The 17,778-nt window shown below is 39.8% G+C and overlaps 2 protein-coding genes across 5 annotated transcripts in view; one reads left to right on the forward strand and one right to left on the reverse strand.

The window, feature by feature from the left end:
* LOC105276633 overlaps positions 1 to 17,778 on the forward strand; it is an 89,686-nt gene that overhangs the window by 67,077 nt on the left and 4,831 nt on the right. The window lies entirely within an intron of this gene.
* LOC113562650 lies at positions 6,579 to 14,582 on the reverse strand. Its single transcript, XM_026972631.1, has 4 exons — positions 9,157 to 14,582; positions 8,468 to 9,067; positions 7,955 to 8,236; positions 6,579 to 6,931 (listed from the first exon to the last, which is right to left on the reverse strand). Exons 1-4 carry the CDS (start codon positions 11,636 to 11,638, stop codon positions 6,579 to 6,581), a joined length of 3,717 nt encoding a protein of 1,238 aa, XP_026828432.1. The 5' UTR covers positions 11,639 to 14,582.

The following is a 17,778-nucleotide window of genomic DNA, read 5'->3' on the forward strand; positions in this document are numbered from 1 at the left end:
AGCCCGGTCATGGTCAACATAAAAATCTTAAATGGAAATCCCTATTTTTTATTACATATGCTTGTAGCTTAGCTCGAAAGCTTTTCGAAACGCTATAATAAATTTTTTTTCTCTTACGTACTTTTTGACTTATAAGGCTTGAAGGTTACACAGTACCGCCGGCATTAGAATTACCCAAGGTGTACCGCGTGGAGGTTGCACGGTTGGATTTACACTTCTTTTGTGTGTGTGTGTGCGTGTGTGCGTGCGTATGTGTGCGTGTATGAGTGTGTGTGTGTGTGTGCGCGCGCGCGTGTGTGTGTTCTTCATAAAACTAACTTCACAAAAATAGTTTATACTCGTATGTACGAACAACGGCATTAATGCCGTCCGAAAATACGTGTGACGCACACTAAGAAAGCGCGTCACTTATAAACTTTCTCGCGTATAGGTGAGGTGTTCCGATAACTATTTTGCTCGCTCGTGTTTACCTCACCTATAACCGGCATTGTGTAAGAGACCCGATCGTTGTGTGCGATCAATGCTGCGACTCGTAGTCTAGCGCTCTAACACCGAGCCACGCGCTCTTCGACGAAATCATCTACCTCACTGCCATATGCAGCGCTCGAAATTCGCAATCTGAATTTTTTCGAAAACGCGTGAGAAGCGCATTCTCTCCTGTTGCTCAATAATACCTAATATCGAGTACTATTTATAGAAAAAGAAAGAGCGAAATCGGTTGGTATCAACCCGCGACCTCTCCTTGTAAGACAATTATTGAATCGGTTTAGCAGCGCCAAGTATTTTGAAAAACACTTATTTGTATTGAAATATTTATATGTATTAAAATATTTAGTTGTATAAAAATATAATAGATGTAATAAATAGAATAAATATAATAGATTTTTTGGTTTGCATAAATACTCATTTTTATAATTGGCGAAATTTGTTGATATCATTAGTTTTATAGAGGTCATCTTTGAACGTGTTCTTCGGGCACGTATGCTTGGCGCTTGTTTGTACCTTTTTTAAAAAGGTAATTTTGTTGCGATCGATACTACCCCAAACCAACCTGGAAAAAATTCCAAAAAGAGATTATTGGATCCTTGAAAATTGTAAAGCAACGATTTTGGAATGCCAAGGGTAGACACCCAGGTATAACAAGGGAACCGGAGAAACTGCGGCTGCAGATGCTTTATATAATGAAGATGGCAACCATGAAGACGAGAGAAATAGACAACAAAATGAACCTAACAATAATAACATTGAAGATTTGGAATAAATATAGCAATGACAGCTATGAGAGCATTCAATAGATATTGATAATGAATAAAATTATTTTTTTAAGTTAAAGGCTCCTGAGTACTCACCGCGGCCAATTGCTTGAATATATGACGATTCTCAAGAAGACGAAGAAATGACACGCTGAGAATTCTTGAATGCCATTTTCTATATAAAAAGATATTTTGATAAAAAAAAACACTACAGATACGCTTCAAGCACACTTGTAAAATATACCAGAAAACTAAGCTTTTCTGTTAACAGTCAATCTTACAGTCGTAAAATGCCTGTAATATGAAAATAGTTTGCACATGCACAGTCATTCCACATAACCAATTCTCATATCACAGTCATTTTACGACTGTAGATTGACTGTTAACAGAAAAAGCTTAGTTTCGGTATATTTTACAAGTGTGCTGAAGCGATCTGTAGTGTTTTTTTATCAAAATATCTTTTTATTAGAAAATGGCACGAAGAATTCTCAGCGTGTCATTTCTCGCTTCTGACGTCATAATTGCATGGCCGCGGTGAGTACTCAGGGGCCTTAATTTATATGTTTCTCTTGAAGTCTTCATACATATTATTCTTGGTAATTATGCATAATAGGGGAGCCAGCCCCGATGACCTTGACCTTGACATATGTTATAGAGGTCACCCTCCTGAGTGACCTTCAGAAGATTTTAGCCGGCGGTCATTGTTTATTAAAAAGTTATTAAGAAAAGAAGTTTCGAAAATGTAGTAGTTATTTTGAAGTCATTTAAAGCAGTGAATCGTTAATATATAGAATAGTTTCTTTTAATATAAGTACAAATTTCTCTGCTTTAACCTAACCTAACCTAACCTAACCAACCCAACCCAACCTTGGTTAGGTTATATTTTCCGAAAGTGGAGCCTCGGGCACATACGCTCGTTTTCAGCCCGCTTCGCGGGAGGGCGGGGGGCAGGGGCTTCGCTCTTCCCCCCCGCCGGAGCTAGTGTAATAAATTTTACCGTACAGATTTTGATCACGTGGTACACGGCACGGATCCCGGTGGGGGAGGGACGAAGCTAGGTTAGGTTAGGTTAGGTTAAGTTAGGTTAGGTTTTTACATTTTCAATGGTTTAATCTTTTGGCATATTTCCATTCTGTACTTGTATTCTATAATGGATTGCTTTTATGCCCGATCTTGAAATTATTTTATATAATGATTCTGCGCATTGGTTAATGGTTGTTTACTTGCGATATAGTTCACCTATTCTGAGGTTAATCAGACGATTCACGTTGATTTCACACTGGGTTAGATTTACAGAAGACGCGCGGGCTATCTCGCACCATTACATTCGGCCTGGAAGACGCGGAGGAGCTTTAGAGCCCTCGAGCATTCCATGTGGCCTGTGAAAGGTGAGGGTTTAACTTGCCATGTACTGCTATTCTATGGTCAGCTGCAAAAGGTGGGTGGCTTTTAGTGCTACATTACATACGTTTGGTATTGCCTGCAAAGGCGTGGGGGGCTTTACTCGCCCATCACAGTAACACAGGTGCTGCAACGGTGGGAGGTTAATTCCCATCTCAACAATACGGGATATATGCATGAAAAGGGGGTGGTCTTAACATGCCTCAGAAGCAAACTTCTGCTAACAGCTCCATCAATTCCCATGCACAAGTTACCATCAGTAACCACATTCCTTTGTTCCGATATCAACGGTACCAGGCTGGTCAAACTTTTCCGGCCTATCACCAATCTCAAGATCGAAGAGCGCTAGTCCACTCCAGCCTTCCTGACACGGTCCCGGATAGCATTCAATCCCCATCACCAGAATACTATACGCCGACACGATTACTTAAATATCTACTGGAAATCTTGGCCCAAAAATACAATCTCAACTCACTAGCAAGAGTCTAGCATTGTTACTTGACCAACCCTACGGAGCGTCCCCACGCAATATTTCTCTCTTATTGAGAGATATGGTACACACGCGGTACATATAATTCTCGTGGCCGATTTCTATCTGAAACACAAAATTCCAAGAACACGCATCTTAAGAAGAGTAAATTTCTATGCTGTTCTGTCGTATCCAAGATTTTTAAAATTAACATTTCAACAAATGGCGGACCTTTTAAGTTATGAATGCCGATATTTCGGCACAGACATATTCATGTTTTGTTTGTCTTAAAAAAAAAAATTAGAAAAATTGGAATTTTAAAATCGGAATACGACACGACAAGCGATTTTTTATAAGCTTTCAATAAAAACAGGCAGATCGTTTAAATCCGTCTTTAAGTTTTCATTTAACCGACATTCTACAAAACATGGTTTTGAAGAAAAACGACGTTTAAATTTTGGAACATCGTTTATCTATTACACATAAATTATTACTTCACGAATTACAACGTCATACGTCAATTCACTGGGCCATACAGGTGAATCTCCTGATACAAGGTTTGCCATCCATTTGTTGGTTTATTAGCGAGGCGCAACATGCTTATCCGGGCTCCGCGTCGCGTGCTCGGACGTCGCTTGGATCCCCACCACCGCTGCTTGCCCTAATTGGGCGGCATCTTTTTCGCTTCGCGCGTAAAACTCGTTGTCGAACTTCCTGTTCACTTCCTATGACATCTCGACGAGCTTTTAGACACCTATTTCATCGTGAAACAGTCTCCCCACAAACAACGAGAATCGTCCGTATCACGCAACCGAACGCAACTAAATGAATAATCGCTTGAAATAGCTTAGAAGCACTCGTTACAGAACTCATATCTATTAGAAATACCTTAGCTCTTCATCTAAACGAAGTAAGTTTTATTTGTAAAGAGGAACAAGACCGTTGCATGAGGGTCGACCCCTTGTACCCTGCGCGCCGTATCAGAATAGGCAGGCGAGCCCTGTGCACCTAACCCGAAAAAAATGTAAATTCTTTACTTCATTCGACATTTTCAAAAAAATGGTTTAGGACAAACATTCTGAGGGTTCAAACTTGCTCGAAAAACTGCGAAAGAAAAAAACTTGCTTTCCCTTTTAGAAACCGACAAACCGTATATGACCCCACCCTTGAAGCGTTGGAACATGTGGTATTGCAACTCCGAATCGAGGGCAGCTATTTCTTGAACTGGTGAAAAATAAATTATTGAATGAATAAACAAAAGTAACATTTTATGATTTTATTAACTAATTCCGGAATATCTTCACTCTCACTTTGCACGAATGTATCACTATCTCTATTCTATCTTACCTACACGAAATAAAAACGACGAGGGGTAAACTCTTTTTCCTATCGCATATACTTGGACTTCTGTGCATACAAATATACGTCAACTATACCCATTTTAACCTATTTTATAACATCCGTAAATTAATCACCTTTTTAAACCAAACCTATAGTACTGACAGGATATGTGAGCTCTCATATCCTCATATATTAATAAAAAAAGAATAAACATACTTCACTACCCCACCACGTACAAAATAGTGTGAACATCAAAAAACAAAATTACTTTCTTTGACACAAAACGGTACAAAAAACAGCACCGCCAAGTATTACAAGAGCCATAAGAAGAATCTTTTAAAAAAAAGGACTCCTCAAAAACTAATGAATCACTGAACACAATTTGCCGCCAACACTACAATCGCGGATATCTCTATGCAAAACAACAGAAAATCTATTAATATATTATTAAATTACTCTACTTATGGTGACTCATTCTCAATTGTTAGATTCTGACTTTAAGACACATAAATTACAAGTATAATTCATGCAGATATTCTGAAACCATACCACATGTCGTATTAGCATCTTAAGACATCTTTACTCCTCTCGCATACCCGGTCTGGAAATAAGAACGCGCCACTTGAATACTAGCCTTCGCTGATATTAAAAAATAAGGACACTATCATCATTAAGCAGAACCACGAACTGTTATACTATCACACGCACTAACAATACTTTTAATGACACATAAGACATATTTTCATTATCACAAATACAGACTGTTCTTTTTTCAAAACTACCTCTTCGGCGCTCACCCCAAAACGCACTATATCAATGTTATCATGACCTACATCTCTCCCAATATTCTCCTTCATCTCTTAGATGAATGCGTGCATAGTTGCTTGTGGCCTCATGACCCTTGCATGACAACCTTAGCATATTAAAGCATAGAATATCCCCAGTCTACACTACAATATTCGTATCAATCTATGTATTCATACAGGAGTTAATATGTAACTTTCAACCAGAAGTTAAACGAGAAACTTATTCGTAATCTTTAGATTATTTAAATAATAAACAAGGAAGAGGTCGCACCAGGCGATTGGCTACACCAAAACATTTTCACCTCAAACACACGCAATATTCCTCCTTTCCTCTACTATGCAACTAGCTAATTCAGATACTTACGTCAGTTAAACTATGAAGACAACAGCGACGAGGATGCAGCTTCATCACCCGGCGTATTCTCGAAATAAATTAAGATTGCGAATTTCGCAGCGGCCTTGAATATGGCAGTGAGAATAGGACGATTCTCGCTTCGAAGAGCGCGTAGTCCTCGCCGGTCAGTTAGCGCGCTAATACGAGTCGCAGCCCTTGCATTCCGGTATTGAAATCCCGGTAGGCTGAAAATTAATATCTTGTCGGAACAGCATCATTTTCATCTATACTCATTTGGTACCACGAATACTACAGCTTCCGTGCCTCGTGCGCGGTGTCGCACCTTTCGATGCAATCGAGCCACGACCCTGTGTCGTGTCGATCCGCCGCGTCTGTAATGACGCCCTCGTCTCCACGTATTTCCAGGTGGGGCGAGAAAATATTTTGAGCTTCGTTTTACTTATTATATTTAGAGCACAAACGATTTTACTTTTTACAGTCCACTAATCGCACTATATAGAAATATACTTGGGCTGCTTCTGCTTCTGTTCGCATGCCCGTACGGACTCGTTCTGATTCTACGAGCTCGCGTCGCGCGCGCGACTCGGGAAAACAACGAAACGGCGACAATAGCCCAGTGACGTACGACGCCGCGAAATACCCAAACGAAATCATAATAAAAAAAAGCGATATATAAAAAAGTACGGAACATATCCCGCCCCTTGAAAGTACTAACTTTCAAAACGATATAAATAATGTCTAACACTAAACAAAACGCACAACGTATAAATGCTACCTAATACTAAATAAAACGCAAACGCAACAACAACTATACTTAATCTAACGGAAGTATGGCCAATTTCGCCAGTGGCCTGGTAATAAGTCCTTTACAGTCTTCACTGTTGCGGCTCGAACAACGCCATCATCGCCAGGATGTATATTTTGCACCCTGCCGAGCACCCATTGAGTGGGTCCTAAATTAGGCTGCTGAATAAGTACAATTGGTCAACCTTCAGCGGCGATCCCTTGTTGATTTTCCATTTCGATCTTTCGATGAGCGTATGTAAATACTCCGAGCTCCACCGCTTCCAAAAATGCTGTCGGAGTTGCTCCACTCTTTCCCAGCGTAGCAGTCGATTGGCTGGAACCTCTACAAGGTCAGGGACTGGAAAACTGTTTAACGCTGTGCCAATCAAAAAATGCCCTGGAGTAATACAATGTAAATCATTAGGATCTGTACTAAGCGGTGTCAACGGACGCGAATTCAACATCGCTTCGATCTCGCATAATACAGTTTGTAATTCCTCAAACGTGAGGTTCGCATTACCTACAATTCGATGTAAGTGTGTCTTAACGATTTTATGGCAGACTCCCATAATCCACCAAAATGAGGCGCATGTGATGGGATAAATTGCCACGCGGTTTCATTATCGCGTAAAAAATTTCTGAGCTCGTTGCTCGTCTGATCGCTATTGATGAATTCACTAAACTCTTTCATCTGCCTTTTCGCTCCTACAAATGCTGTTCCGTTATCGGAGTACATGCAATTCGGTTTTCCACGACGTGAAATAAAACGCTTAAACGCACCTAAAAATGCTTGAGATGTCAAATCGCTTACTACCTCTATATGAACTGCCTTTGTCGCGAAACAAACAAATAATGCTACATATGATTTAATAATTTTCGCGTTGCGCCGCTTGGATTCCTTTAGAAACATCGACCTGCATAGTCTACCCCGGTATGACTAAATGGTCTTGAAACAGTTACTCTATTTTCAGGCAAATTGCCCATTATTGCTTGCGGAATAACTGGCTTATGCTTAAAACAAATGATGCATTCGCGAATAACCTTTCGGGTGATAGAACGTACCGACAATGGCCAAAATCTCGACCTGACAACTGCTATGGTCGCCTGCAATCCCGAATGAAGGTTTCGAATATGTTCACGTTGAATCATGAGCTCAGTAAATTTATGTTTCGGTAACAATATTGGATGGCATGCTTCATAGGCCATATCAGAATTTTTTAATCTTCCTCCTACTCTAATCAAACCATTTGCGTCAAAAAATGGAGATAAAGATAACAAATTGCTCGAATTGCTGATAGGCTTATTTTGGATAACTGAGCGTACTCCTCTGGAAACGCTTCTCTTTGAATGCTTCTGCAAACAACAATTAAAGCTGCTGCTATTTCCTGATGCGATATAAACTCTCCATTGAATTTACGCCGATGTTCAGGAAGGAATCTTAAACAACGTGCGATGATTCGCAATATCTTGTGTAAATTTGAATACTTAATTAATAAATCATTAATGATAAAAACAGTGACCTTGGAAACTGCGCTTATTATACATTCCTGTTCCGAATGAGCGTCTAATGTACTTGAAAAATTGCTCGGAGGCCAATGATGCTCTTCTACAGCGAAAAAAGAAGGACCATTCCACCAAATACGATTGTTCATCAAGTCGTGAAGAGTGGCTCCACGAGAAATGATATCAGCGGGATTATCGTGTGAAGATATGTGTCTCCATTGATGTGCTTTAGTGAGTCGCTGAACTTCGTCGACTCGATTCGCGATAAAGGTTGGCCACTTGCGTGAAGATGAAGATATCCATTGTAATGTAATTGTGGAATCTGACCATAAAACAATTTGTATTTCGGATAAATCAATTGCAGATCGAACTTTCTCTAATAATTGAGCCAAAAGAACGGCTGCGCATAACTCTAACCTGGGGAGAGTTATCGCCCTAATGGGAGCCACGCGTGATTTAGAGCATAACAACTCTGTTCGATACTCATTTAAATCAATACAACTTCTTATGTAAATGCAAGCCCCGTAAGCACGTTGACTTGCGTCGCAAAAACCATGTAATTGAATGTAGGTTGCTCTTGTACTATATTTGACTTGGCGAGGCAATTTCACTTCACTAATATAAAATAATTGTTGTCGAAAACTCAACCATCTCGCATGGAGATCTTGCGGTAAGGATTCGTCCCATTCTATATTGGATTGCCAAGCGTCTTGAATAATTAACTTTGCTACAACTATGATCGGCCCTAATAGCCCCAGTGGATCGAATAATTTTGAAGCGTCGGACAATACCGTGCGCTTTGTAATACGCCTAACATCGGACGAAACGTTACATTTAAACGTAAACTGATCTGTTGGCGGATGCCATTGCACTCCCAACACCTTCGGCGTGTCATCGCCATGTAACACTACTGTTTCATCAACGGCTCCCTTATGAACCGGTGCTAATTCTGCGTGGTTCGAATGCCATTTACTCAACTCAAAATGACCTCGTCTCAATAATGCTTCAATTTGATCACGTATACGCTTAGCTTCATCAATCGAATCTGCCCCAGTAAGTAAGTCATCGACATAAAAATCTCGAAGCGCACACTCTGAACCTTGCGGAAATTCTGCTGCATGTTTCGCAGCTAAATCTTGAACGCATTCTGTAACTAAAAATGACGCGGAACCCGTACCATGCGTTACGGTAATCAATTCAAATATCTCGATAGGAACACTCGTGTTGTCCCTCCAAATATGCGTTGCAAACTTCTTTGCGATTCATGTATCAATACTTGGCGATACATTTTTACTATATCCGCCGTGAATACAACTGCATGTGTGCGAAATCTCAAAAGAATCAAAAATAATTCTTGCTGTATCACCGGTCCGACCATCAAAGCATCGTTCAAAGATACTCCCGTAGTGGTTTTGCACGAGGCGTCAAATACCACGCGTAGTTTTACAAACTGATCGGTTTGCTTCCACACCCCGTGGTGCGGCAAGTAAAATGATGTGCTATTATCCTCATCAACCGACGAGACCTTTCTCATATGATCTAAATTAATGTATTCCTTTATAAAATTAACATAATGTTTTTTAAACTCTGGATCACGTTCAAATCGTCTTTCAAGTTGTATAAACCGTTTCAACGCGATTTCCTTTGAATCACCGATCTTTCGTAATACATCATCCTTTACCGGTAACTTTACAATGTAACGACCTTGTTCGTTAATTGATGTATAAATTTTGAAGTGAGCTTCGCAAGCTCGTTCTTCAACCGTACGATTTTCAAAACCGCGAGAAACCTCTTCTAATTGCCAAAACTTACACAACTGATCATGTAATTCCGTGTTACTTATTAACGCTGTTAACGAACGTATTTTTTGTGGTAAAGCCAACGAATTAAATACACGCCCAGCAATGATCCAACCAAGACGCGTTTTTTGTAATGTTAAACTTCCCTTAAACTCCTTGAATTGACCAACACACAACAATTGCCAAAACAAATCTACACCTATTAACAAATCAACATCCGCCGATGAATTGAATTGCGGGTCTGCAAGTTCAATATTACCTGGCAATCCAATCAAATGACGTTTCACGGAAACCGGAGGAATCTTTCCAGTTATCTGGTCCGTAATTATGCATTCAAAACTCGTGGAAAAAGAATTTACTCGTGATTGAAGAGTAACACCAACAATTTGATTAAACATCGTAGATGCATTGTTAATTCCGGTCACACAAGCATTTATTGATCGGGCCTTTAATCCTAATGATTCAAAAAACTTACGTGTAACAAAATTTGCCTGTGAACCGCAGTCAAGAAGAGCGCGACACGACTGACGTGCTCCTCCCTTGTCAATTATGTATACCACTGCGGTAGACAGCAATACCTGATTACATGCGAGAGAACTATGTGCTGCAATCGAAGATTGTCCTTGACTTGACATTTCGGTTGCTTCCTTGGGTGACGAGGAATTCTTTGATTCCTCCTTTGGCTTATCCTCGTTTTTGTCTTGACGATGTAATAATGTATTGTGCCTTGATCGACATATTTTACAAGCTCCGGCATTACAATTTGCCGCAATGTGTCCTGTGGAACGCAAACAATTGAGACATAAACCCTTTTTACGTATTTCGGCTACACGCCGAGCAATAGGTAATGCCAAAAATTCCTTGCACGAATAAACAGCATGTTCATCATTGCAAAATGAACACTTACCATTGTAAGTAACTAAATGTGATAATTGTTGCTTAGCATTACCTTGTGCATGATAACGAGTATTGTACCCTTTATTAACAACTGTGTTAACTCTAGTGGTTGTTTCCAAAACTTGACCGCGATGCGAAACAAACTCTGTAAACTGCTTAAAAGTGGGAATCTCCCCGTTTTTTAATGAAGATTGCCATTCCTTTGCTGTTACGGAATCTAATTTTGAACTAAGAATGTAAACAAGCAAATCGTCCCAGTAATCAACTGGTCTTTTTAATGCCTTTAATGCAAGTATGTGTCTACATGCACCATCTGAAATTTGTCTTAATTCCTTTGAATTTTCTTTGACCATTGCGGGCAAATCCATGATGCCTCTAATATGAGTTTGAATGATAACGCGCTTATTATCGTATCTCTGTCTTAAAATATCCCACGCAACCGCGTAATTGCTGTCCGATATTTCTAAAGCCGCAATGAGACTGGCCGCATCACCAGACAAAGACGCACGTAAATATTGAAATCGCTGAATATTATTTAATACCTTATTATCGTGTACAATAGCAATAAACATATCGTGGAACGGTAACCATTCCTCATATTTACCCGAAAAAGAAGGTAAGCTTATCTTTGGTAATCGAACACTCGCGGATGAATCTACTTTAGATTCTGATTGAGATGCCGTGGTATGTGACACACTGCTTGATGTGTACCTTCCGGATGTGTTCGCCAACGAACGCCGCATTTGCGCGCGCAATAAATAAAACGCATCTTCAAACGCAATTCTATCTTCCACTTCTTTATCATCTAAAGTCTCGATTTCCGTTTGTACATTATCGTAATCGCACCAATATGCATCTAACCGCTCCTTGCGTTCTTCAATATGTGCTATCACATCTGATGTAATCTGACTAATATTATTCATGAACGTTTGTATACGTGTACACGAACCCTTTATTGTAGCTCGCTTTTTCTTAAGCGCGGAAAAATTTCCCGCCTCGGACGGTTGCGAATCGCGATCTTGAGACATGCTCACCAAAATGCGTAAATTACAATACAACAATAATGATTGGCACAAGCGTATTCAGTTTACCTGACCTCGTGTTGTGATGAAAGCGCGATTCTCGTTGATCGCCGCCGTGTATCGATGTGACCGTTGGAAGTTCCTGGAAGCCGCCCCGCTGCACTGCGCGGACTCGCTCGCTGATGATAACCTCCTGGTGTGGCGTCTGAAACTCGATATCGCCTTGTTGCTGCGCCCTTGTGGCACCCTTGGATTGTTGATAACACGTAACCAACCTCGTGCCGGCCGTGATGCGTGAACTGTGGCTTGCTGCATTGCGTCGCAGAAACCACTGTCGTTGACTCTCGATATCGCCTGATATCGCCTTGTTGCGGCACCCCCGTGGTACCTCTGGATTGACAAATGGTGATCAGCCCTATGCCGGTCGTAATGCGTAAATCATAGCTGGTTGCGATGCTTCGCAACAGCCGTTGCTATGCCGTTACTATGCGAATGTCTTTTGCAGAACGAGCCGTTGATTGTGCGCCAAATCGTTTGCCTCGAGTGTCTTAATGTGTTTCCCGGACTAGATCCGGCTCGAAGGACCAATATGTTTTGTGAAGCTTCCGTGCCTCGTGCGCGGTGTCGCACCTTTCGATGCAATCGAGCCACGACCCTGTGTCGTGTCGATCCGCCGCGTCTGTAATGACGCCCTCGTCTCCACGTATTTCCAGGTGGGGCGAGAAAATATTTTGAGCTTCGTTTTACTTATTATATTTAGAGCACAAACGATTTTACTTTTTACAGTCCACTAATCGCACTATATAGAAATATACTTGGGCTGCTTCTGCTTCTGTTCGCATGCCCGTACGGACTCGTTCTGATTCTACGAGCTCGCGATCGCGTCGCGCGACTCGGGAAAAACAACGAAACGGCGACAATAGCCCAGTGACGTACGACGCCGCGAAATACCCAAACGAAATCATAATAAAAAAAAAGCGATATATAAAAAAGTACGGAACAACATTTCAATGGTTTATCTTTTGGCATATTTCACATTTGTTTGTATTTCTATATGGCATTGGTTTATGACCGATCTTGAATTATTTTATTAATGATTTGCCGCATTGGTTAATGGTTTGTTACTGGCGTATGTTCACCTTATTCTGAGGTTAATCAGCGATTCACGTTGGTAATTTTCACTGGGTTGATTTACAAAGACGCGGGGCTATACTCGCCCACCCATTACATTCGGCTGGAAAGACGCGGGGAGCTTTACGAGCTCGAGCATTACATGGTGCCTGTAAAGGTGGGGGCTTTACTTGCCCATACTGCTATTCTCTGGTCAGCCTGCAAAGGTGGGGGCTTTTAGTGCCTACAATTACACGTTTGGTATTGCCTGCAAAGGCGTGGGGGGCTTTACTCGCCCATACAGTACAGGTGCCTGCAAAGGTGGGGGCTTAACTTGCCCATCTCACAAATACGGGATATTGCCTGAAAAGGTGGGGGCTTTACATGCCCAGAAGCAAACTTCTCTAACAGCTTCATCAATTCCCAGTGCACGAAGTACCTCAGAACCACATTCCCTTGTTCCCGAATCAACGGTAAAGGCTGGTCAAACTTTTCCGGCCCTATCACCCGAATCTAAGAATCGCAAGAGCGCTAGTCACAACTCCCAGTCCTTCCTGAAACGTCCGGATAGTCTTCAAGCCACCATCCAGAATACTATACGCCGACCGTTACTTATACTACTGGAAAATCCTTGGCCCAAAAATAAACATCTCAACTCACTAGCAGAGTCTCAGCAGTTGTTGACAACCCTACCGGCGCGTCCCCCAGAATATCTTTCTCTATTGATGAGAATCGTAACACGCGGTTACAATAATATCTCCGTGCCCGTTCATCTGAAACACAAAATTCAAACGGCATCTTAAAGAAGAGTAAATTTCCTTGTCGTTGTCGTATCCGATTTTTAAAATTCAAATTTTCAACAAAATGGCGGACCTTTAAAGTTAGAATGCCGATTTTCGGCACAAAATTTCAGTTTTGTTTGTTTAAAAAAAAAATAGAAAGAATTGGAATTTTTAAAATCGGATACGACAACGACAAGCGATTTTTATAAGCTTTCAATAAAAAAAAGGCAGATCGGTTAATCCGTCTTCAAGTTATCATTGTAACCGACTTTAAAAACATGGTTTTGAGAAAAACGCGTTTAAAGTTTTGGAACAAGTTTACTCTATTATAAAACTAAATTTATTCAACTTACACGTCATCGTCAATTCCTGGGCCATACAGGGAATCCTCCTGTACAAGGTTTGCCTCCATTTGTTGGTTTTTAGCGAGGCGACTGCTTATTCGGGCCTCCCGCGTCGCGTGCTCGGACGTCCGCTTGGATACACCGCTTGCCACCTATTGGGCGGCATTTTTCGCTTGCGCGTAAAACTGTTTCGAAATTTGTTCACTTCCTATGACTCTCGAGAGCTTTTACACCTATTTCATCGTGACACGTACTCCACAAACAACGAGAATCGTCCGTATCACGCAACCGACGCCAACTAAATGAATAATCGGCTTGAAAATAGCTTAGAGCACTGCTTACAGCATCATCATCTATTAGAAAATACCTATACTTCAATCTCAAAAGTAAGTTTTATTGTAAAGAGGACAAAAGAAACCGTTGCATGAGGGTCCGACCCTTCTACCTGCGCGCCGCTTCAGAAACGGCAGGCGCACGCCTGTGCACTGCCCGACAAAACTCGTAACTTTTTTACTTATTCGAATTTCAAAAAATGGTTTTAGGACAACATTCTTGAAGGTTCAAACTGTCGAAAAATGGAAAGAAAAAAAATCGCTTTTTGAAACCGACAAACGTATATGCCCCCTTAAGCGTTGGCACATGTGTATTGCATCCGATGGGGCCTATTTTGAAGGTGACAAAATCAATATTGATGAATAAACAAGTAATTTATGTTTTATTAACTAATTCCGGATACTTTTTTTGCAGAATGTATATTTATATTTATTTACTAAACGAAATAAAAAACGACGGGGGTAAACTCTTTTTTTCTTGCATATATTGACTTCTGTGCATAAATATACGTAATATAATTTTATATTTTAAACATGTAAATTAATACTTTTAAAAACCTTGACTGACAGGACTATGGCTTTCATCTCCTCATATATTATAAAAAAGAATAACATACTTCACACTACAAAATGTGTGAAATCACAACAAAATTACCTTTTTTGAAAAAGGTACAAAAAAAGCGCCAAGTATTCGCGCCTGAAGTTCTTTTAAAAAAGGACTCTACAAAACTAATGATATGAACAAATTGCGCCAACTACAATGGGTATTTATGCAAACCAGAAAATCTATTACTTTATTATTACTCTTTGGCTGATATTCATTGTAGATTCTGATTTAAGACCATCTTAAGTACAATCATAAGATATTTGAAACCAATCACACAGTCGTATTAGCATCTTAAGACATTACTTCAGATCGTCTGGAAATAAGAACGGACTATGAATACTAGCCTTTGATATTAAAAAATAAAGAACATAATAATATTAAGCAGATGTTTTTATACGACTAAATATTTTAATACATAGAAATATTTTATTAATACAAATAAGTGTTTTTTTTCAAAATACTTGGCGCTACCAAACCGAATCATTATGTTAATTGCCTCATTCTCTTTCTTTCTCTCTTGTGAATGCGTGCATGTGTGTGTATGTGTGACATTAGAATTAAGCATAGAATAAGTTTAACTACATTTGTACATATATGTATTTCAGCGAGTTATTATGTAATTTAGAGTTTAAGGAAATTATTGTAATCTTTAGATTATTTAAATACTAACAAGGAGAGGTCGCGGGTTGGTACCAACCAATTTCGCTCTTTCTTTTTCTATGAATAGTACTCGATATTAGGTATTATTGAGCAACAGGAGAGAATGCGCTTCTCACGCGTTTTCGAAAAAATTCAGATTGCGAATTTCGAGCGCTGCATATGGCAGTGAGATAGACGATTTCGTCGAAGAGCGCGTGGCTCGGTGTTAGCGCGCTAGACTACGAGTCGCAGCATTGCTGGTTCGAATCCCGGTAGGTGAAATTTTTGTCGGAACGATTTTTTTCATTATATTTGTACACGAAATAATGGTTAATTTATAGTTTTATACAGTGCTGGCAAAAAGTTCCGGAACGGTTAAAAATCTTGGAAAATAATGATTTAGTGGAAAAAGGTTTCAAACAAAAAGTATAGGGCTTAAAAAAATCTATTAGATGATGATATATATTTGACCTTGGTATGACCTTGAAAAGCCCGGTCATGGTCAACATAAAAATCTTAAATGGAAATCCCTATTTTTTATTACATATGCTTGTAGCTTAGCTCGAGAGCTTTTCGAAACGCTATAATAAATTTTTTTTCTCTTACGTACTTTTTGACTTATAAGGCTTGAAGGTTACACAGTACCGCCGGCATTAGAATTACCCAAGGTGTACCGCGTGGAGGTTGCACGGTTGGATTTACACTTCTTTTGTGTGTGTGTGCGTGTGTGCGTGCGTATGTGTGCGTGTATGAGTGTGTGTGTGTGTGCGCGCGCGCGTGTGTGTGTTCTTCATAAAACTAACTTCACAAAAATAGTTTATACTCGTATGTACGAACAACGGCATTAATGCCGTCCGAAAATACGTGTGACGCACACTAAGAAAGCGCGTCACTTATAAACTTTCTCGCGTATAGGTGAGGTGTTCCGATAACTATTTTGCTCGCTCGTGTTTACCTCACCTATAACCGGCATTGTGTAAGAGACCCGATCGTTGTGTGCGATCAATGCTGCGACTCGTAGTCTAGCGCTCTAACACCGAGCCACGCGCTCTTCGACGAAATCATCTACCTCACTGCCATATGCAGCGCTCGAAATTCGCAATCTGAATTTTTTCGAAAACGCGTGAGAAGCGCATTCTCTCCTGTTGCTCAATAATACCTAATATCGAGTACTATTTATAGAAAAAGAAAGAGCGAAATCGGTTGGTATCAACCCGCGACCTCTCCTTGTAAGACAATTATTGAATCGGTTTAGCAGCGCCAAGTATTTTGAAAAACACTTATTTGTATTGAAATATTTATATGTATTAAAATATTTAGTTGTATAAAAATATAATAGATGTAATAAATAGAATAAATATAATAGATTTTTTGGTTTGCATAAATACTCATTTTTATAATTGGCGAAATTTGTTGATATCATTAGTTTTATAGAGGTCATCTTTGAACGTGTTCTTCGGGCACGTATGCTTGGCGCTTGTTTGTACCTTTTTTAAAAAGGTAATTTTGTTGCGATCGATACTACCCCAAACCAACCTGGAAAAAATTCCAAAAAGAGATTATTGGATCCTTGAAAATTGTAAAGCAACGATTTTGGAATGCCAAGGGTAGACACCCAGGTATACAAGGGAACCGGAGAAACTTGCGGCTGCAGATGCTTTATATAATGAAGATGGCAACCATGAAGACGAGAGAAATAGACAACAAAATGAACCTAACAATAATAACATTGAAGATTTGGAAATAAATATAGCAATGACAGCTATGAGCATTCAATAGATATTGATAATGAATAAAATTATTTTTTTAAGTTAAGGCTCCTGAGTACTCACCGCGGCCATGTTGAATTATGACGTCAGAAGCGAGAAATGACACGCTGAGAATTCTTGAGTGCCATTTTCTAATAAAAAGATATTTTGATAAAAAAAACACTACAGATCGCTTCAGCACACTTGTAAAATATACCGAAAACTAAGCTTTTCTGTTAACAGTCAATCTACAGTCGTAAAATGCCTGTAATATGAAAATAGTCTTGCACATGCACAGTCATTCCACATAACCAATTCTCATATCACAGTCATTTTACGACTGTAGATTGACTGTTAACAGAAAAGCTTAGTTTTCGGTATATTTTACAAGTGTGCTGAAGCGATCTGTAGTGTTTTTTTATCAAAATATCTTTTTATTAGAAAATGGCACGCAAGAATTCTCAGCGTGTCATTTCTCGCTTCTGACGTCATAATTGCATGGCCGCGGTGAGTACTCAGGGGCCTTAATTTATATGTTTCTCTTGAAGTCTTCATACATATTATTCTTGGTAATTATGCATAAT

Source organism: Ooceraea biroi, chromosome 9 (genome assembly GCF_003672135.1).
Source record: "Ooceraea biroi isolate clonal line C1 chromosome 9, Obir_v5.4, whole genome shotgun sequence".
Lineage (NCBI taxonomy): Eukaryota > Metazoa > Arthropoda > Insecta > Hymenoptera > Formicidae > Ooceraea > Ooceraea biroi.